Consider the following 23,166-nt stretch of genomic DNA (forward strand, 5'->3'; position numbering starts at 1 on the left):
GCAACCGGTTTCCTCAAATTTTTTTAGCAAATTCAACTTATCCGGGCTTACAGTGTAGCAGGTTGGTAACTGCACTGCGGTGCTACGTGGCACCTGGACTACCATGTCAACTTTCCCTTGGAGAAATTTCTCCAGCATCAAATAAGTCGCACACCAAACAATTCCTCTTTCTCTGACTTCACTCTCAGCCAAACAATGCAGCTGAGAGTGATTGCCTCATTTATTCAGACACACCCATAATGAATAATACAACACACCTGAACAAGAAATAAAACAGGAAATAACACAACCCACTTTCACAATAAAATATACAATAGAAAATAAATGCAATATAAAGCAGAAATTGAGATCACATTCCAACACCCCCACTTGATCTGACATTACTGCATCTTTGCCAAACATTTACACATGTCCATGTTGGTTATGTTGTTTAGGAAGGCCGGCTCTGTCCTGGGCTGCACACTTGAGTCCATCGAGGAGGTGGCGGACAGGAGGATGTTAGCTAAGCTGACATCCATCATGGATAACCCCTCCCACCCCCTCCACCAAACTGTAGAGGCGCTGACCAGCTCCTTCAGCACAAGACTGTTGCACCCTCAGTGTAAGAAGGAGCGCTACCGCAGGTCATTCCTCCCCACAGCCATCAGACTGTACAACACCGTGTCAAAGTGACACTCCACGGTCCCAGGGTGTTTTTCTGTTTAGTCCTTGGTTCATTTACTTTTGTTGTAGTTGTTGTTTTTCAATTTTAAATTGTTTTTTGTTCCTGAACAGTTGTTTGTTTTTGTTTTTGGTGTAAACTTCATTAGTTATTTCTGTATTTTGAAAAAATTTGTAATGTTTTTTTTTTTTTTACAGTTTACATGTTTTGCAGACCGCATGTTTTTTACACTTTTGCAGCTGAATTTATTTAATATTTATTTCTTTATTTAATAAGAATCTCATTTTTGATAATAATTTTTCATAATAATTTTAGTAATATTTTTAATTATCTAATATAAATGTCATTTGTGATGTCCTTTATTGATGTTATATTATATAGATTATTTCTGAATGTCGTTTTTGCTGCCACAGAAATGAAATTTCCCCATTGTGGGATTAATAAAGTCATCTATCTATCTATCTATCTATCTATCTATCTATCTATCTATCTATCTATCTATCTATCTATCTATCTATCTATCTATCTATCTATCTATCTATGTCCAAACAGAAAATGGTTGAACATTCCCAACTTAAATTTTGTTGCAGGTTTGGTAAACAAATCTGCCACCATCTTTGCTGTTGGACAATATTCTAAACATATCTTCCCACTAGATTTATCAGAGGTAACAGCTTCTCTGTATGAAACCGGTATGTTGCATGTGATTTTGTAGCAATAATCAATGTTACTCTGAATTTGGTCAGTTTCATCTTCAGACAAGATTTTATTCACGGTACAGTCAGTGTACCTGTCTGGCTTCCTTCTTTCTTTAGAAGGGTAACGTCTAGATTCTGGATCATGCTTGACTTCCTCTGACTGTGGTGGGACAGGAATCATTTCATATTGATCATTTACATCAGGTTGTTCTTCCATTTTAACATGGTGGTCTGGATATTTTGGCTCATACTCAATAAAGTTCTCTTCAGGCATTGTTACAGTCTGGCTCTGTTGCTCTGCACACGTTTTAGACAAAAACTTAAGCCTATGCTTCTGCACTTTCTTAGTGTCAGGAAAATAAACAATATAAGTAGGACTATTTTTATCATAACCAATGAAAACACCCTTTTCTCTCCTTGGGTCTAGTTTACTTTTATCCTGTTTGTAAACAAAACAGTCAGTGCCAAACTTTTGCATCCTGGACAGATTAGGCCTACCTGACAATGCCTCAACCGGTGTCTGCTCTATGCGTTCATCAAAACATCTGTTTCGCACCATAGCAGCAGTCTGGACAGCATAGGTCCACAACTGCTTCGGCAGATCACTTTCAATCAGCATACATCTTGCCATTTCAAAAAGAGTACCCCAGTTTCGCTCTGCAGTGCCATTCTGGTGTGGCGAGAGTATGGAGCCGACGTCTCATGTCTAATGCAATGCTTACGCAGAAGGTCTTTGTCATGTTCAGCTCGTAGTCTCGGAGGCCATCATCATGGTAGAAGCACAGGCACAGTCTCAGGACTTGGGTTTAGCTCAAAACTTTATTTTTCAACTTCTTCTGTTGGCATTGCACAGTCATGCCCCAAGCTCTAACCACTAACCTAAAACAACCTCCCAATGGTTACAACTCCCACCTTTATAGGATTTCAGCTTTGGGAGCTACCATCCACCCAGGTTCCCACAGATAATCTATTTACACAAAATATTAAAATATGTACATTCAAAGTTTCCCCAACCCCTATAAAAATAGTTAATTTCCCCATGCAAAAATAGAATTCACAGACTGTTCCCAAAACATTTCAATAATTCACTCAAATAATAAAATAACTACTCTAAATCTCCCCTGTTAACTTTACAATGATTTTGATTTCCTCCCCGGAACCAATATAAGGTCCTTGTACCCTTAGGGACCTCTTTTGCTGGCGGACCATTCCTGACACAGAAAACGGAGGTGAGTCACCACAATCAGACAAGGCATACACAGACATGCAGCAGCTGTAAAACCTAAATATTTAAATTTATGTGCTTTCACAGGTGCTCCTGACCTAGAAGAACATTGCTGCTGCTGCCTAACTTTAGCTGCATTAAACTAGTAAAACTCTGTCAATTAATGTTTTCTGCCTGTTTCTTTAATGTGACAACTGCTCATTGTGACCGTCCTAGAAAGCTTTTCCAGTAAACTCAGTGCCATTGTCTGATTTAAAATTTTTTACTTTTCCATATGGAGCATTATCAGCCATTAAGTTTTCTGTAGCCAAAACAGCCTCATTCGTATGTGCTGGTTTGCGGCGCCTTCCGTCTGTGAAACGAGGGTTGGAATCCTTCTCTGCTTCTGTGCCGGTCCCAAGCCCGGCTAAATTGAGAGGGTTGCGTCAGGAAGGGCATCCGGCGTAAAACATTGCCAAGTTAACCATGCGACTCATCCTCGCAAGAGTGGCTGTTTCTCTGTGGCGACCCCTGATGGGAAAAGCCGAAAGAGGAAGAAGAGACATATAGGGCCCTTGGTAGGGGGGTGCTTGGACATCACTGCCAGCAAACAGCAGATGTCCTCCTAGTGCCCTACCCGCCAATTTTAACTGCACCTTAGACATTTAGGGCCCCTTGGTGGGGAGGGTGATGGGACATCACTGTGAGTAATCAGGAGATGTCCGCTCAGTGCCCGCCAATTTTAACTGCAACCTCTAGTTCAGAGCCGGGGGTCTCTGTGTCCCTGTGGTGTGGGTTCTGGCCCTTGCCCCTGAGTGCTGGGCCTCGCCAAATTTCCAAAAGTGGCCGAATCTGGTCGGGCCAAGTTTACAACAACCCTTGTGGGCCCCCTTTTCTCCTGGGTGCCCCCCTCCTGGGCGGGGACGGCTGGCCCCTGCCTTGCTCCTTCCTGGTCCAGCCGTGGGCCGGGTCGGGGGCTGCCTGGAGCGCGTCTCCCTTGGGTGGTCCTGGCCAGTACCTGGGGTGGGGCGGGGGGATTCCCAGAACTCTTGGGTGGTGATGGGGTGCTCGTCTGGGGCTCTGGGCACTCTTCTCGGGTGGGGCCCGGCGTTGGGCCCTCCCGGCGCGGTGGGGGGGTTGCTCTCCTGGTTGGGCTGGGGCTGCACTCTCTGTCCCCCTGTGCCTCCCTGCTCTCTGGCTCTGGGGGCCCCGTGGCGGTCCTGCTGGCCCTGGCCTGGGTGGCGGATGTGATCACCCGGGGGAGGTTGTTCTCTGCCTGCTGCCGAGTGGGGTGTTCTGGCTGCCGAGGCTTTCGCGGCGGGGGTCTTGGTGTGGGGGTGGCTGGGAACTCTCCCTCCTTCTTTTCACATTCCACCATCCATTTTAGAAGAACATAACACTCACTTAAGCACAGGTGTTAGCTCACCTTTGCACTAATATTTTGTGTGATTGAATGAAATATTTAACACTAGTTGGTTTGAAGGCATAAGTATGCGTGTATACTATCTGTATTGTGTACATGTTGACATGTGGACATCTTTGCAGCCAACAGGTGTGTTTATAACATTTGAGTGTGTTTGTGGACAGGCTCCACCCCTTCTAGATTTGTATAACATCTTAACCTCACCGAAATGATAAACACCCAGCAACTTGTTGCTTGATGCTGCTTCATGGTTTTACCCCCTCCCCCCCCTTATAATCACCCTTCTACCCCCCCCCCCCCCCCCAACATCCCTCTCTCTTCTTCCCTCCTTACCTTTTCCGTCCGGTCCAACACAAAAGATTTTCAAATACGATTAAAATGAATAAAGTTTGCCCTTGATTACAACAGGGGTTTATTCAGACATACCTCTGGTTTGTCAGAAAATTCATAACCCCTGTTGTTAAAGTAAAATAAGTCCAACACAAGAGGCCTTCAGCTCTCATCTGTTTGCCCAGCTGTTGGACAGGACAAGTTAAAAAATAAAAATAAATTAATAATCAGAGGGGTTAGATCGTTCTTTATTCTTTTCAGTAATGGGGTGTGGTTTGGCTGCACCAGTTCTGATAATTTGCGGGGGGAAAAATACCTAGATATTTGATATTGCCTGATTTTACTGGTATCGTAAGTCTGCTCCGCATTAGTGTTCAATGGTAATAAAACAGATTTATTCCAATTAATTGAGTAGTCTGATATGGAGGGTAATTCATTAATAATTGGTGCTGTTTCATTTACAGAACGTGAATAATTTAAAAACAGTAATATGTCATCTGCATAGAGACTAATTTTATGATGGCTGTGTTTGCTTTTAATTCCTTTAATGCTCTCATTCTGTCTTATTGCTGTAGCTAGAGGCTCAATAAATATAGCAAAAAGAGAGGGAAAGAGTGGGCAACCCTATCTGGTTCCTCTTCCAAGAAAAAACCTGTTGGAAGTATGTCTATTAGTTCTGACTGATGCATTGGGGTTGTGATATAATATTTTAATCAAATTGATGAATAATTCTCCAAACCCAAATTTATGGAGGGCTGCAATGAGGAACTTCCAATTTACTCTATCAAAAGCCTTTTCAGCATCTAAAGAGAGTATGGTCATTTCCTGGTTTTTAATGGTGGCAAAGTCTATTATGTTAATGAGTCTGCGCACATTGTCATCCGAGTGTCTGGCTTTGATGGATCCAGTTTGATCGGGGTGAATTATGCGAGGAGTGATTTTTCCTATTCTCTATGCTAGTGCTTTGCAAATAATTTTTACATCTGCATTGAGGGTTGGGGTCATCTAAGATAGCACAAGGGTTAACAGAGATGTATTAAAACTCCTGGTTGTACCTGAGGGTGGGGATATTTCCCTAAATATTTTTACAGAAACTGGTCATTATCACTAATAATGATTGGATAAATGCTGGGATTTCTTTTAAAAGAGATTTACTGACTACCAAATAGTCTAAACGAGAGTGTGAGTGGTGAACTGGAGAAAAGAAGGTGAACCCTTTAGTGTTTGGGTGACATGAGCGCCAAGCGTCGCAGAGACCCAGATCATTCATTTACAGCTTTAGAATCCTTGCAGACCGCCATGTGCGTTGGTGTGCTGCTGTGCTGAGTCTGCCAAGTTCGGGATCCAGAATCAGATTGACGTCTCCTCCTATAAGAATTGTGGAGTCAGAGTGAACCGAGAGTGAGGTGAAGAATCTGTGGAAGAAGGAAGAGTCGTCAACCTTCGGGCCATAGATAATGGCTATGCAAAGGTTCTTATTCTGAACTGATATATTAATAATTACAAATTGGCCTTCTGGGTCATTAACTGCATCCTTCTGAGTAAATTTAATTTTTTTATTGATCAAAAAAGCAACTCTTCTTTGTTTGTAAATAGCAGAATACATGAATGGAATTGTGAGCAGCACAGGAGATGATCAGCTGATTTAGATAAGTGGGTCTCCTGCAGTAAAGCTATATCTGCTTTAAGATCAGTCAGGTGGTTTAACACTATCAGCCTCTTTGGCCCAGAGCCAAGTCCACGCGCATTCCAGCTAACAATGTTAAGACTGTTCATAACTACTCTAACTGGGTGAGTGTAAGGCTAGGCTAAATAATGCCTGTGCCATTCCGTGTGCGCGTGCCCGCTGATTGATGAAGGAGCGCTGTGCGTTTTGTGTGCGTGAGCGTTTCCTGGTTGTGTGGGCTGCATGTTGCATGTGTCCTATGTGAGCTTATGTGAGGTGTTTGCGGAATGTCTGCGAGTGTGTGCTGGTTCGCGTGTGTGTGCGCGCTTGTATGCACACGCACTCGTTCCGTGCATAAATAAATACAAATTTACCGGGGACGTGCTGCCTTTGGATGATTTAAATCTGAGGGGGGGGGGGAACTAAAAAGAAGAAAGAAGAAAAGAAAAACAGAAAGAAACAAACATAACAAGAAAAACAGCAGAAACATCAACAGCAGACATATCGCAACTGGGCTGCAAAAAAATATAATTTCAAATTGGGGAGAGACATTCCCCCTTTAGCTTTAGGCAATTGTAATGTTGCATATCTGATCCTGGGTTTTTTTCCCTTCCCATATAAATCTGGATAACATGCGGTCCCATTCTATGAACTGCTTGGGTGGTATTTCTATTGGAAGTGACTGGAATAGGAAGAGTAGCCTTGGTAAGATGTTCATTTTCACCACATTTATCCTATTTGTTAAATCGAAAGGGTAAGTTGACCACCTCTTAATATCAAGGTTGATGTTTAAGTTAAATATATTATAGTTTTCTTTGTATAGGAGTGACAGATTTTTAGGTAAGAAGACTCCAAGGTACTTCATTCGTTTATTGTCCCACTGAATATTGTGGCTAGATGTGATTTCTGTTGATGGGGAGTGATTGAAAAGCAGGATTTAGATTTTAGAAATATTCAATTTGTATCCAGCAAGGAAGTTAAATTCTTTCAGGAGTGTCATTAGTTTAGGTATGGAGGTGCTTATGTCTTTTAAAACAACAACACGTCATCTGCAAATAATCCAATTTTTTGTTCCCTGCTGTCAATTTTGATTCCTTTTAGTTCCTCGCACTGCTGAATGGCCTGGGCTAGTGGCAATGTAAAGAGCAAAAAGAGTCAGACTGATGCCGCAACCTTGTCTCGTTCCTCTTTTTTACTTCAATCAGTCTGTGAGGGAGCCGTTTATTTTTATTCTTGCTGTAGGCTTGTCATAAATGGCTTTTATACATTTTATTGAGTTCTGTGTGAATCCAAATTTCTCTAAGGTTTGATAAAAGGAATTCCCAGTTTACCCTGTCAAAAGCCCTCTCGGCATCTAGGCTGATTAGAGCTGCTTTTATTTTATTTTTACTTATGGTGTGAATTACATGCAGGCTTCTTCGAATGTTATCCTGGGTTTGTCTGCCTTTCACAAAACCAGTTTGTCTTTATCGATTAACTCAGCAATAAATTCTTCAAATCTTTTAGTTAAAATAGATGTATAGATTTTGTAATTCACGTTTAACATCGATAATGGTCTATAATTAGCGCAGTTCTGTCTATCTTTATTTTCCTCTGGGATTAAAGTAATTATTGTGTCTTCCCATGAAGGTGGGGTCCTACCTTCTTTGTGGATATAATTTAGGGCTCGTAGTAGAAGTGGCGTTAGTTCCAGTTTAAATGTTCTATACCATTCTATAGGGAGTCCGTCGCTACCTGGAGCTTTATTTGTTTTCAATCTACTTATGGCCTTTTCAACTTCTTTTTGTGTTATTTCCTTTGTTATTATTTTATTTTGTATTTCTCCTATACAAGGTAGATCTAATTTGTCTTAAAAACTTTTAATTGCTGGGTGGGCGGTGGCTGGTCTGGTGCTGTGAGTCGTTGGGGGGGGTCCCTTTGCTTCTGTTGGAAGAAGGGGAGAGTGGACTGTTTGGTGCTGAGGTGGTAACAGCTGCAGCTGGGAGGAGACGCCTGAGCTGGAAAGGTGTGAAAAGGGGGCCGTGTGGGTGGAGACTGGGGGCTGGGCAGAATCAAATCTGTTAAAGAACAGGTTCAGTTCATTTGCCCAGGCTTGGTCACCTGTGACCTGGCGACCATTTCCAGCCTCAGCATGTCCTGAGATGTGTTTTAGACCCCTCCACACATCACGGATGTTGTTCTGTTCCAGGCGCTGCTCCAGCTTCTTCCTGTAGCAGTCCTTGCACTTCCTGATCTTATATTTCAGGTCCCTCTGTACTCTGCGTAGCTCCTCCTTGTCCCCAGAGAGAAAAGCCCTCTTCTTTTCATTTAGGAGGGTCTTCAGCTCAGGAGTGACCCAGGGCTTATTGTTGGAAAAACACTGCACTGATTTTGTTTGCACTGTGTTTTCCACACAAAAATTCACATAGTCCGTGATGCAGTCATTAAGACTGTCAATGTCCTCCCCGTGTGGACTGCAGAGAACGTCCCAGTCTGTGGTGCTAAAACAGTCCCTTAGTCGCTCTGTTACCTCCTCAGTCCAGATTTTCACCGTTTTAATCTGTGGTTTCTGCTGTTTCACCACTGGAGTGTACGCAGAGGAGAGATGGACCAGGTTGTGATCAGAGCGTCCTAAAGGGGGGAGGGGGCAGAAGCATATGCATTCTAGATGTTAGCATAGAAAAGGTCCAGAGTTTTTCTGTCCCTCGTATGACAGTTCACATACTGGGTGAAGTTGGACAGGGTGGCGGAGAGGGGGGTGCATGCATGGTTACAGTCCCCAGAAATCAGGATCGGGGCCTGCGGGTGTTGTGTCTGCAGCTGGGACACGGTGCTGTGCACGCGCTCACAAGCGACAGCAGCGTCAGCCGACGGAGGGACGTAAACAGTCACCACCAGCACATGGGAGAACTCCCGTGGAAGGTAGTACGGCCGAACGCTGACTGCCACCAGTTCAATGTCTTTACTGCGGTGCTGTTCTTTCACAGTGATGTGGTTCGGGTTACACCACCTGTCATTCACGAACACCGCCAGACCACCGCCTTTCTTCTTTCCGCTCTGCGCCGCGCTCCGGTCCGCCCGCACCAGCGTGAATCCAGTAACTGAGACCACGGAGTTTGTCATGTCCTGGTTGAGCCACGTCTCGGTGAAACACAGCAGGCTGCTCTCACGGTACACCCGCTGCAGACGCATGAGCGCTGTTAGCTCGTCCAGCTTGTTAGAGAGCGCGCGGACGTTTCCCATAGTAACGGATGGTAAACATGGCTTGTACCTCCGTCTTCTCTCCCGGCGTTTAACGAATGATATGTTAAAGTTAAACAAATGATATGATTCATAACATAAATGCTCAATAGCTCTGAAGATACTAAAGCTTCTTTCACCAAACCTCCTGTACTGACTAATCATGACCTTATTGTCCTACTGCTATAAAGATTGTCATAATTCACGTTGTTTATTGTTAGGAATTTTTCATATTTAAATATTGATCAGTTTTGATCAAAAATCCTCAATAGCTTTGAAGATGCTGTATTTACTGACACAAAACTTCCTGACTAATCATGACCTTATTTTCCTACTACAATAAAGATTATGTAAAAAAAAATCTAGCACCTTCAGAGCTATTGAGGATTTTTGACCAAATTGGATCCATTTGTAAATATGAAAAATTCCTAAAATTAAACAAAGTGAACTATTGACATTTATGATATATATCTTAGTATGACAATAAGGTCATGATTAGTCTGTACAGAAGGTTTGGTGACAGTAGCTTCAGTATCTTCACAACTACTGATAACTTTAATCATGATTCATATCTATTAAAATTTGAAACAGTATATGCAACAAGATAAAATAAAGATGGACTTTCCTACAAAATATTTATTGTAACACGAATATGCTGACGAGTCTCCATTACCAGTTCATATGAATATAGACATTTATTATTTTTGGTGAGATTATTGATTTTTACAGAATGGTGTTTCACAGTTCACAGAGGTTGCACTTTGTTGACGGTCCCTTGGCAGCCGGCTGCTGCATGTCTGCATTCACAGCTTGAAGCGAACAATTCTGATTAAAAAGCAAAAAAACGATCTTTTTTCTTTAGAAATGCATTTGTGGTTCACTCTCTTTGTTAATACAAAAGGATTGAGATACTTGCTGACACATTTGAACGTTTATCAGAAGAGTTATTGAAGCAGGAAGTCCGAATCTGTGAAGATCTTTCTTCTTATCTAACCTCAGCTGCCAGAGAATTTAAAATGATGAATCCATGGTTCGCAAGTGAGGACGCTGGCAAACCAACTCCGACAAGACAAGAAGACACAGCAGCAGCTGAGTTTCCGCGGAAAAGGAGGTTGCCTGCGTTGGAAGATCGACTCGAGTCTGAGCGCAGCAACCTCCAGCAGATAACAGTGAAAAGCTGTCACTCCTCCCCCCTTACCGATACGCAGCGCCGGCGAGTTACGCTACACTTTGGGACTGCAGGACTTAAACTTGGCCTGAGGTGTCTGCTTTCACTGTTCTTTGGAGCTGCACGCCAACGAGACGGACTCTGATGATGAGGAACGGGAAGCTGGCGTGTTTTGTAGAAATGTAGCCCAGCTGTTTCAGAAGCAGAAGATGAGGACTTTGATGGATTTTAAATGCTGATTGATGACTGAAAAAATAAATCACAACCAACTCAGTTTTGCGCTCGCTGCCTTTTTAAAACACACACCAGCATGCACGTGTAACCGAGCGAGGGGGGAGGTTCAATAATCAGTCACTCTGTGGTCATAAACGACACGGGACAACAGATCCGCCATTCAGTGGATCCGCTCACCACTTCTTTATTCTTCTTCTTCAACTCCCAAATTTACAAAACTCTCTGAACTTGCCACGCCCCCTGGTCTCTAGGGTAACCCGGGAGGGACACACCTCTCCCAAAATAAAAGATCCAGGAAGTTGGTTACATACGTCCACCCTTTCAAAAGAAATGTCCTCATTTCTACAATTTCTACAGGAAATGCAACAGGCCGGGGATTGCAAAATATAAAATAAAATAAATGAATTAAGAAATAAACATTCGAGACCCAATATGGCGCCAACCAAAAGTCATCCAAACAGGAACAACATGAGTTTTAAGAACCCAAAGGCAAATTTCCCACCACAGGAGGGAAAAGGGAAAAAAAAAGTCTGAATAATAATACAACATTGCCTGCCAACCAACAGCATATTATTCAACAGAATCTTTCAAGGAAGGAAAACACAACAACAACATATGACAGTCTCCTCACAACACCAACAAAAATTTCACTGTGACATAACCCTGTATTGTTACATCCTAATAAAGTCCTGATAACGTGTTGGAGCACGCACCATTCTGCCACTGCGGGAGTGTGCAGGGGCTGTCCCAAACGCATCCCTCTGACCCTGTTGGGGTGGATCACCATTATCTGGGGGGTCCAATGAAGTACCCGCCGAAGGAGAGGATGATGGTGGGGTGGAGTTGGGGTGGGAGGACATACTGTCGTTTGGGGAACCAGCAGGCAGGGGAAGAGTGTAACGTTTTAACCTGTCATGATGAACAACCTGGGCCCGCTCAGACAGATCCAGGGGGTTGACAATGCGATATGTCAGAGCGGCCTCTGCACCTGAAGCCAGAACCTGATCCACACGATAGGGGCCTTTCCAGTGCGGTGCTAGTTTTGTGCGGCCCTCTGTTGGGTTATTAAGCCAGACCAGAGCACCCTCTGTAAAGCCCTTGCTGTGAGAGTTCTCATCATGGTACAGTTTCTGTTTCTCCTGCGCCTCTGCTGCATTAACCCTCGCTGCACTGAAAGCAATCTCCAGCCGCTCCACAAGAGATGACGCGTATAAAGGCAGCGTGGCTGCACTCCCAATGCCACCAACCCCACTAGGAATGAGAACCTCTGCCGGGATCCGGGCTTCGCGCCCTTGCATAAGATAAAAGGGAGTAAACCGTGTGCTGGAGTGCTTGGAGGTGTTGTAAGCAAAAGCAACAGATTTCAAATGGTCATCCCATTCCCCCCCATGGGACAACAACATCTTCGCCAGCTGGTCAATCAGGGTCCGGTTATGTCGCTCTACCATGCCATCTGATTTTGGGTTGTAGGCCGCAGTACGCGTCTTAGCATTGCCCAGCAACCGGCAGAGGTTCTGAATCACCTCTGCTTCAAACTGCCGACCCTGGTCGCTGTGCAGCACCTCAGGGACCCCGTGCACCAACACATAGTCCTCAAAAAGACAGCGGGCAACTGTCTCTGCAGTCTGGTTGGGCAGAGCATACACATTCACAAATTTTGTGAAGTAATCCTCTACTACCAAAACATACCGGTGGCCCCGAGACGTTAGAGGCAGCTCCAGGATATCTGCGGCCACCCGCTGTAATGGACGACTGACTGGAGACCCTCCCATGGGCGCCTTGGCTTTTGGAACCGGGGATCATCAGACAGTGGTGTGAGCAGTGTAGGGCCTGCCAGACGGCAGGCCCTACACTGCTCACACCACTGTCTGATGTCTTTAAGCATGCCGGGCCAGTAATAACTCTGTCTGGCCTGTTCCCAGACCCTCTCAGCAGACAAGTGAGCTGCAACCGGGCCCCCATTTAGTTGACCCAAAATGTCAGGCACCAGCGCTGAAGGAACCACCACCTGCACCTGTTTGGAACCCGAGGGAAAAGTTGTTACAGTCCGACACAACAATCCGTCCACCACTGATAGGCGGTTAAACTCAGCCCACAATTTACATAGGCTGAGAGAGGAGCCCCTCATAAACTCGGCGAGGTGGTCTGGATTTTCCCCGCTCCAGCCAGGCTAGAACAGCGCAAATGTCTGCATTCTCTTTTTGATGTGACTGCATCTCGGCGTTACCATGACACAGTGAATAAGTGCTGCAAACAGGCAGCTAACACTCCTGTAGGAACAGATGCATGGATGACAGGATCCAAAGTCACTGGTCGACGGGACAATGCGTCTGCATTCCTGTGAGTGTGATTCTCATTTGACTTAGAGTCAAGCCCATGTGTGTTAAAGTCCTGATTGAAGGGGCCCCTGGCAGATGGAGCTGGCGTCTGGGCCTCAACACCAGCTACTGGTAGTTTCCCTGCTGGTTGCTGTCAGCTCCTCCGCCTGGTGGTAGGAAACGCACACTGCGGTTCCTGTGCTCCCCTTCCCGTGGAGCACGCCATCCGGGGCTGGGGCTTCGATCTCCAGACTGCCTGCGGCTGAACGCCGCCCTTGAACCTTGCTGCCGGCCGGGGGGGTGGGGGTCCCCTTGATAATGCGCAGTCTCACGGTCCGGAGAGCGACCCCGATATCCATCCCAGGGTGCTCTCGCTTGACACCCCCTTTCTCCACAAGTGCAGGCACAACGGCCGCGCGGGGAAAAACGGGGCCGCTGTTCTCTCTTCTCCGAAACATATTCCCTCAGTCTTTTGTTTTCACTGTGCAATTCCTTCATTTCCATTCTCATGTTGCACATCTCATCCGTTAATCTGTCCAAAACTTTCTGAAGACCGTCTGTGACTGACAAGGATTGCACAGGTAATCCTGTCTCCTTCGCGTGCGCGCCGCCGCGAGCACTCACACAGTCCCTCTGTAGAGCTTCTCTGGCGTTCTCGCATCTTTCAGCGATGATCAGGGCTTCTTCCACGTCCGTGGCCCCCTGCTCCAGGCACTTGGCTTTCAAAGCGGGGTCCAGACCCGCGAGGAAGCGTCTGAATATTTCCACTCTCTGCGCCGCTGACTCGTACTCCGGGAACGCCTCCACAACCAGCCGGCGCACATCAGCCGCGTAAACCTCCAAGGTTTCACCGGGAGCCCGGGTCCGAGCAGACAGGCTGGCTCTGAAGCGATCCATAAATTGTCTCTGTCCGAACGCAGCGCCAAGTCTCTCTTTGGCGGCATTGTAATCAGATTTAAACACATCGGGAAGGCTGTCCCACAAAAGGAAAGCAGACTTGCTCAGACGCGTCGGGAGGATTCGGGCCAGCTCCACGTCGCCGCGACCTCCGTCACCCACCATGGCTCTGACTGCAACCTCCAGCTGTCTCACCCAGCCAAGGAACCCCTGGCTCCCGTCGCCGGTGAATGGGGCGGGCAGATCCACTTTGAAATCACGGAAGGGAGAATCGGCGAAGCGGTGCATACTGGGCTTGAAAGAATCCTCGTCTCATCGCCACATGTTACTGGCGGGAACTTTTCGAGCTGCACTAGCTAGGTTAGCAGGAGATGGGAGCTGAATGAATGAATGACGCCACCAGCGGAGTTCAGAAAACTTCAAGTAACTTACCAACACCGCTGCCACCAGTGTAACCGAGCGATGGGGGAGGTTCAATAATCAGTCACTCTGTGGTCATAAACGACACGGGACAACAGGTCCGCCATTTAGTGGATCCGCTCACCACTTCTTTCTTCTTCTTCTTCAACTCCCAAATTTACAAAACTCTCTGAACTTGCCACGCCCCCTGGTCTCTAGGGTAACCCGGGAGGGACACACCTCTCCCAAAATAAAAGATCCAGGAAGTTGGTTACACACGTTTCACCGGTATGTGTGTTAACGTTAACTACAGAAAAAACACTCAAAACTGAAACGGCGCAGTTTAATCCATTGCGGTAGTATTTTAAGGAGAGGAGGGGGTTATGGGAAATAACATGGCTTTAATTGTGTGTTTGTGTGTGTGTCTGGCAGGTCAGTTTGTGGTGTGGCTCTTTGACTATCACAGTTAGAAATGTCAGCTCTTTGTGTCAAACTTGTTCGCCCCCTCCCTCCCTTAGTGTTAGAGGCATTCATAGAAAAAAATGGTGGATGTAACGTGGATTAAAACATTAATCAACGACCCAAAACCAAGGTAAGAAAGTGCAGCGGGTTTTTTTGTGCTGTAATTTTTTCTCATGTGAAATTCACTGCATTTGTTACCGTTTTAATGCTTTTAATCCACGTTACAGCCGCCGTTCCTTTTCTATTAAAGACCCAAAATGAAAGTCCCGCCCCGCTGCTTGACATGCAAATTTTAGCCGATCAGATCAACCAGAAAGGTTCTTGCCCCCATGTGACAAACACACCCCTGAACACTGCCCCACAAGTGACAAAAACGCCCCCTTAACACACTGGTGTCAAGCAAGCCCTCTCTCGTCGAACGGCTGTCAAGTGAGCCCTCTCTTAAAAACAGTGTGCCGCTTTTTTACATACATTGCGGTAACAGCAAGAATGCCTTTATTCTGGTAACAGCAATAATGCCTTTATTCGGGTAAAAGCAAGAATGCCTTATTCGGGTAAAAGCAAAGTGTAAGAACTGTTATTATACTCATATGTATATACTATTTACACATACGCCCCCTCCCCTTATATAACTATATATTTATATGTGTATATTTAATTATATGTTTCAGGTGAATTATTAATTAAAGACCAAATTAAAATCATATAATGAAGAGGATTTACTATAACGATCACTTATGTTTAGGAAAAAAAACTCCTAGTTTCCACAGAGTCATTTCACTTCTCACTGATAGTGACCCACCTGGTGATATCACATAAAAAGTTTCAGATCGATCTGATGTGGAATTTCAAAATATAACCCATTAGAAATCTGTTATAACAGCGTTAATGTCATATGTTGACAAAGATGTAAAATGAAAACTCCTACTTTCCACAAAGTCATTTCACTTCACATTGATAGTGACCCATCTGACATTCTCACTTATAATATCCCACCTGGTGATGTTACAAAATAAGTTTCACATAGATCTGATGTGGTATTTCAAACTTAAACCCAGCTTTTTACAGCTTTGTCAACTTATGACAATTACACATGTATCACAGATTTCTAATGGCTTTTGTTATGAAATTCCACATCAGATCTATCTAAAACTTATTTTATGACATCACCAGGTGGGATACTATAAGTGAGAAGTGAAATGACTCTGTGGAAACTAGCAGTTTTCATTTTACATCTCTGTCAACATATGGCGATAACGCGTTCATACCAGATTTCAATTGGGTTTTATTTTAAAATTCCACATCAGATCTATCTAATACTTATTTTGTGACATCACCAGGTGGGATACTATAAGTGAGAAGTTAAATGACTCTGTGGAAACTAGGAGTTTTCATTTTACAGCTTTGACAACATATGACAATAACGCTGTAATAACAGATTTCAATTGGGTTTTATTTTGAATATCCACATCAGATCCATCTGAAACTTATTTTGTCACATCACCAGGTGGGATACTATCAATGAGAAGTGAAACGACTCTGTGGAAACTAGGAGTTATCATTTCACAGCTCTGTCAACATATGGCGATAACACATTTATACCAGATTTCTAATGGGTTTTATTTTGAAAAAACATATCAGATCGCTCTGAAACTTATTTTATGACCTCACTAGGTGGGATACTATAATTGAGAAGTGAAACGACTCTGTGGAAACAAGGAGTTTTTATTTTACAGCTTTGACAACATATGGCAATAATGCATTGATACAAGATTTCAATTGGGCTTTATTTTGAAATTCCACATCAGATCCATTTGAAACTTATTTTGTGACTTCACCAGGTGGGATAGTATAAGTGAGAAGTGAAGTGACTCTGTGGAAACTAGGAGTTTTCCTTTTACAGCTCCGTCAACACATGACAATAACGCTGTAATAACAGATTTCAATTGGGTTTAATTTTGAAATTCCACATCAGATCCATCTGAAACTTATTTTGTGACATCACCATTTGGGATACTATCAGTGAGAAATAAAATGATTCTGTGTAAACTAGCAGTTTTCATTTTACACCATTGTCAACGTATGGCAATAATGCATTTATAACTGATTAGAATTGGGCCTTATTTTGAAATTCTACATCAGATTCCTCTGAAACCTATTTTGTGACATCACCAGGTGGGTTTCTATCAGTGAGAAGTGAAATGACTCTGTGGAAACAAGCAGTTTTCATTTTACAGCTGTCAACATATGGCGATAACGCAATTATAACTGATTTCAATTGGGTTTTATTTTGAAATTCTACATCAGATCCATCTAAAACTTATTTTGTGACCTCACCAGGTGGGATAGTATAAGTGAGAAGTGAAATGACTCTGTGGAAACTAGGTGATTTCTTCCTAAAAATAAGTGAACATTATAGTATATCCTCTTTAATATATGATTTTAATTTTGCCTTTAATTGATAATTCACCTCAAACATATAATTAAATATACACTTATAAATATATAGTTATATACGGGGGAGGGGGGCGTATGTGTAAATAGTATATGAGTATAATGACAGTTCTTACACTTTGCTTTTACCCGACTGAAGGCATTCTTGCTGTTACCGCAATGTATGTAAAAAAGCGGCACACCGTTTTTGAGAGAGGGCTCACTTGACAGCCGTTCGACGAGAGAGGGCTGGCTTGACACCAGTCTGAACACTGATCGTAAATCCAGGTGAGCGCGCAAAAAGGATCTGACCGAGCAAGATCACTGCTCAGTTAGGATTGCAGCCGTGCAATTGTGAAATACGGGGTCGCTTAGTTAGAATTGCACCAGCGCGGTTGTAAGTTTCACTCACTCAGTTCCTAAATGCCTGCTCAGTTGTCTTTACGCCCTCATAAAATATCGACAACTAGTTCACATTTTGACTGGTTAGACTTTTTAATTTACTTGTAATGCTACAAACTGTATAATCACAGGAGAAATGCGCGGTCTCGGATTCTGTCAAGGCTGAAGGAGAGCTGAAAATTCTTTCAGTGTCACGCGCATGGAACGAAGCTAGATGACCCATCAAGCGCGCGGTCCTCACAGTCACACGGCTGCTTGCGTCACATTCGGCAAGCGCGCTCTCACAGAGCTGAAAGAAGGAGGAGCAGAAACGCTGCTTCGCGGGTTATTTTCCCTTACATTGCGATCTAATATGTGTGCGCGCGTGAAAGCTCTGCCCAGCTTCTTCTTTGGCTCGTGCGTGTGAGGGTCACGCGGTGAAAGAGCGTGTTTTTCCAGGTGCTAAATTGAATGTTTGCTCAGCATCCTCTCACCATCCACCCACGGTCATGCGTCACGCGGAGCGAGATATGAAGACTGCGCCGTAAGCAGCACCGCACACGCGGATGGAGGTACTGGGACGCCACGGCAGGCCGTCAGCACAGCACACCCCTCGCCGGGGCCGAGGAGCTGATCGGACCCAGCGTATCATCCGCATCCAGCCGCTTATCTTGGAGGTGCACAGCGGGTAGGAGGGGGACCTCCGGAACAGAGAAGAAGACCCTCACGGATTAATCCGCACCCACCCACTCTCATGGTAAATGATTACCTTTTTTCTGATCATGATCACAAGTGGGCCCTCTTGTCTTATTTATCGTCTTCATCACCAAAATACTTACAACTTTGTGAGGCTAGGTTTGTAGCTGACTGTAGATGTCAGATAGAGATAGAGAACATAGAGATGTTCTTCTGTGAACATCAGTATGTTGTAAGGAGCTGATGTTCACAAAACATAACCTCCCAGAGTCATGAACAATAGCAAACTACTTTCTATTCCAAGTCACATTAAGAAACTCATCAGAAACCTGATAACAGGACTGCAACTAACCAATATTTTGGTTATTGACTAATTTGATTATTCTGTTTCCTGATTTCATCAGTTTCACTGATGTTTCATGAAGGGTATCTGGTTTGGACTTGTAGTTTAGTATTGAAAGAAAGGTATTAATAACAGTAACACTTTCAACAGTTTGTAGTTTACATTCCATGACATGGAGGGATGTATGTAGTCACCTGGAAAGGTTATAAGGTGATCGTGTCTGCATGTTAGAGACTAGCTCTTGTCTTTAAATTTAAATTCTTGTTTTTAAGAGCAGGTTTTTAATGTATTCCAACAGAAACCTTACAAAAATATTATAAAATAATAATAATAGGATCATTCATTATGATTATATGAAACCATGCAAAGTGAAATGAATAAATCAGTTAATTTGCTTAAAATAGGTTATTTCATGAAGCTTAATTTTTAAACATTACATTTCTTGATCTTATTTTTTACAAACATATGCAGAAGAGAATCTATCGCAAACACCTTTTTAAAAAAACACATCTAAATTATTTCTCTGCAATAATCACTTGAAGATTCACATTCTGTGCTACTGGGTGGGAGGAGCCTGAACTAGATCAGATTTTTGTCAGTTTTACAGTCTGCTTCCAGCAAGGTTAGGTTCACAGGCTAAGATGCCATAGCAGCAAACTCAAACAATAAGCTATCCATCTTTGTGAACCCATCTATCCTGAGTTTATGTGCTGTAAAGTCAGTCAGGATTTCCACTAAGTGTTCTTCCTAAAATAGGGTCCTAATTACCTGTTTACACACTGCCTCAATCCAGTATTTACAAACAGCACACCAAGGTGACGGGAAGAAATTCTGCTTAAAGGCATACTTATAACCACACACACAAAATTCTAATATCATCCTAAAAATTAGGGGTGTTAGAAAAAAATCAATTAGGCGATATACTGTATCGCGATGGTTCATTTGGCAATGCTTGTATCATTTCACTTTACTTGTATCATTTATGAGGGTCCTTCAGCGTCTGACTCTTGTTTTCCACTTTAACCTCCGACTGTTGGCAGCCAAGCACACGTAACCTCTCTGAGCTGCTCGACACCACACAAACAACAGGAAGACCTCAGCTAGAGGCAGCTTCTTTCGTTGTTATGAGACATAAACTACTTTTTCTAAGTTTTTCTTTATACCGAACCGAAACTCTGTGCCATGTTCCTGCCAGTAACATATAAAACACAGATTACCGTGCTTTTTAGTGGGCTTAGATAAGAACGAGTAAAGCAGTGCAGCTTTACAGCGTCTAATGCACTTAGCAACAGCCAAAATGCTATTGGCAAAGCGGGCCAAATTTCTGCAGAACCTCCCAGCAATAGATTCTAGTTTCGCGACATAATCGATCAGAGTGATGTGTTCAACGCTCCAAAGAAAGGCCAACATCGTGGCGATGACTAACTAGTTTACTTAGCGTGTGAGTAGTTACTAGTAGTTACTAGTTTAGTTTTTGGCTGTAGCAGTGCAGTGCAGACTGTTATTTAACAAACCATCTTTGCCATATTAAAGCGGTCTCTTTCACCCTGTCATGCTGCCTCATTTTCACTCTTTATTGTTTGTGGAAACAGTTAGTGGCTTTTTTTTAGTACCATTCAGGCTCCTGAACTGTTTAAAAATACTGGAGAAGCTACATTAAGAGATGTTGAAAATAAACAGCACTTTAGCGGGCGGCCATGGCGCAGTGATAGGGTGGTCGACCCATGATCGTAAGATTGCAAGTTTGATTCCCGCCTTGCCCGCTCATGTGTCAAAGTTGGGCAAGACACTGAACCCCACCTTGCCTCTGGTGGAAGGTTGGCACCAGGGTTTGGCAGCGGAGCCGCCATCAGTGTGTGAATGCGTGTGTGAATGGGACTGTGACTGTAAAGCGCTTTGGACCTTCGAGGAAGGTACAAAAGTGCTAAATAAATTTACGCCATTTACCATTTATTACCCCAATCATACGTTTAGAAACTTATTAGTTAAGGCACATTCATTCAATTTTTTTTCTTATAATGAAAAATATTTTGTTGTTTATATCAGACAATGTTGACTGTTAAAAGTAAAAGCACAATGAATTTACTTGTGTAAAAGCAACTTACTGTGATCATTAAATAAACGGAATTTGACAATTTTATTACAATGGAAGATGTATTGAAAGAGTTTTTTTATTTTAAAAAAGAAGAAAGAAAATGTTTTACGGTACAATATCGGGATATGTATCGTATTGTGGAGCACTTATCAGGATACGTATTGTATTGCCAGACTCTTGCCAATACACACCCCTACTAAAAATTGTTCTAGTAAAAATAAAATTGACCAAAATTACAAACAGGGTGCTGCCCTTTAGGCAGACTTCGCTGCTTAAGTTATTCTAACAAATGGGGTCTTGAGGAGTTATAAGCAAAAAAGTAGGAAAAACAATAATGATTTTGTCAGGCAAGGATATATACATTTTTGTGTGCCAGATACATTTAAGAAAATACACATCTTTCCAATGATTTAAAAAGTCTTATCTCACCTTCTGACCAGTTTTATTCATATCGCCCTTACAGATGTTATAAAAGATTAACCTTGATTTGCCCTTTAGTAGAGAATTTTCCCAATCCAGGACAAGACAAAAAGCTGAAGAATAAAATAGGTAATATTTACAATATATTTAAAATAAAAAATACTTTTTTGTGTGCATTGGATAGAAAAAAAGTGTTTAAAGTTACTAGCAGTGGTAACATAGTTGTGGTTCATTGGAAGTAATTTAGGTTGTTGTTGTTCACTTTTCGGCATATCACATCAGGGGTCACCACAGCAAATCAACTTTCACTGATGCATAAATGGTTTGGCAGAGATTTTTACGGCAGATGCCCTTCCTTACACAAACCTGTGTTTTATCTTGGCTGGGGACGGGCACAGGTGGACTCAGACTTGGAAGCCCTTGTGGCTACATAGACAGTAGCATGAAGGGACCCGCACTGGATGAAGCATACCCTGGTTTCCTATGCGTCAGTGATGTACAAAACCAAATTAGCCATCCAGCCGCCTGGAAGTAACTTCGTGTTACAGTGATTTCTGACAGGCCTAGGGGGCACTAGGTATGAAGCCCGTGAGCTGACATGGGTAAAAAAATACATATTTCATTCCCACGAAACAAAAATTCATTCCCACTAAATAATATTTTTTTCCCACGAAAAATTTAAATTGTTTCCACAAAATAATATTTAGTTTGCATGAAATAATTATTTAGTTCCCACAAATTTGTTAGCAGTCATACATCCGAAGGCTACATGCTACGTACATATCCCATCATGCATCGCACATCCCAACATGCATCTTGACCAATCAACATGTCACTGTAACTGAGGTACATTCAAATACAACAGGATGAATGTGTATTAGAAAATTTTTATTCTATGGAAACGTAATATTGTTTCATGGGAACGAATTATTGTTTTGTGGGAACGAAATTTATATTTTTTTTACCCATGTCAGCTCACGGGCTCTGTACTTACAGGACAGACCAAAAGTTTGGACACACCTTCTCATTCAAAGAGTTTTCTTTATTTTCATGACTATCAAAATTGTAGAGTCAAACGGAAGGCATCAGAACTATGAATTATCACGTGGAATTATATACATAACAAAAAGTGTAAAACAACTGAAAATATGTCATATAGTAGGTTCTACATAGTAGCCACCTTCTGCGTTGATTACTGCTTTGCCCATTCTTGGCATTTTCTTGATGAGCTTCAAGAGGTAGACACCTGAAATGGTCTTCCAACAGTCTTGAAGGAGTTCCCAGAGATGCTTAGCTCTTGTTGGCCCTTTTGCCTTCACTCTGCAGTCCAGCTCACCCCAAACCATCTCGATTGAGTTCAGGTCCAGTGACTGTGGAGGCCAGGTCATCTGGCGCAGCACCCCATCACTCTCCTTCTTGGTCAAATAGCCCTTACACAGATTGGAGGTATGTTTTAGGTTATTGTCATGTTGAAAAATAAGTGATGGTCCAACTAAACGCAAACCGGATGGAATAGCATGCTGCTGCAAGATGCTGTGGTAGCCATGCTGGTTCAGCATGACTTCAATGTTGAATAAATCCTCAACAGTGTCACCAGCAAAGCACCCCCACACCATCACACCTCCTCCTCCATGCTTCACGGTGGAAACCAGGCATGTAGAGTCCATCCGTTCACCTTTTCTGCGTCGCACAAAGGCATAGTGGTTGGAACCAAAAATCTGGACTCATCAGACAAAAGCACAGATTTCCACTGGTCTAATATCCATTCCTTTTGTTCTTTAGCCCAAACAAGTCTCTTCTGCTTGTTGCCTTTCTTCAGCAGTGGTTTCCTAGCTGATTCACAGTCTCCTTTCAACAGTTGCTGTAGAGATGTGTCTGCTGCTAGAACTCTATGGCTACGTTCACACTGCAGGGCTTAATGCTCAATTCGGATTGTTTGCTAGACCGTTCACATTTCCAAGTAAATCCGAACTTTTGTGATCTCCAGTGTGACCGTGACACGACCCAAACGAGACCCGCATGCGCAGAAGCCAGAAGAATACTCAACGGTGAACGACGTCACTTGTTGTTTGCGGAGCCAACGTTAACAATGGATGTCAACAACAGTGTTGTCAAAAGC

The 23,166-nt window shown here is 43.3% G+C and overlaps 1 protein-coding gene across 5 annotated transcripts in view; it reads left to right on the top strand.

Annotated features, from left to right (window-relative positions):
- The first annotated feature begins 17,283 nt into the window (after positions 1 to 17,283).
- Positions 17,284 to 23,166, top strand: part of LOC101171732 (adhesion G protein-coupled receptor A1) — a 65,754-nt gene continuing 59,871 nt past the window's right edge. For 2 of the 5 annotated variants that reach the window (XM_011473517.3, XM_020702032.2), the window contains exon 1: positions 17,416 to 18,250. In XM_011473517.3, the coding sequence (XP_011471819.1) occupies positions 18,248 to 18,250 (3 nt within the window). In that variant the 5' untranslated portion in view covers positions 17,416 to 18,247. The other 3 variants (XM_004086840.4, XM_011473518.3, XM_020702031.2) reach the window with 3 other exon arrangements.

The sequence above is a fragment of the Oryzias latipes genome, chromosome 19 (genome assembly GCF_002234675.1).
Source record: "Oryzias latipes chromosome 19, ASM223467v1".
NCBI classification, from domain to species: Eukaryota; Metazoa; Chordata; class Actinopteri; order Beloniformes; family Adrianichthyidae; genus Oryzias; species Oryzias latipes.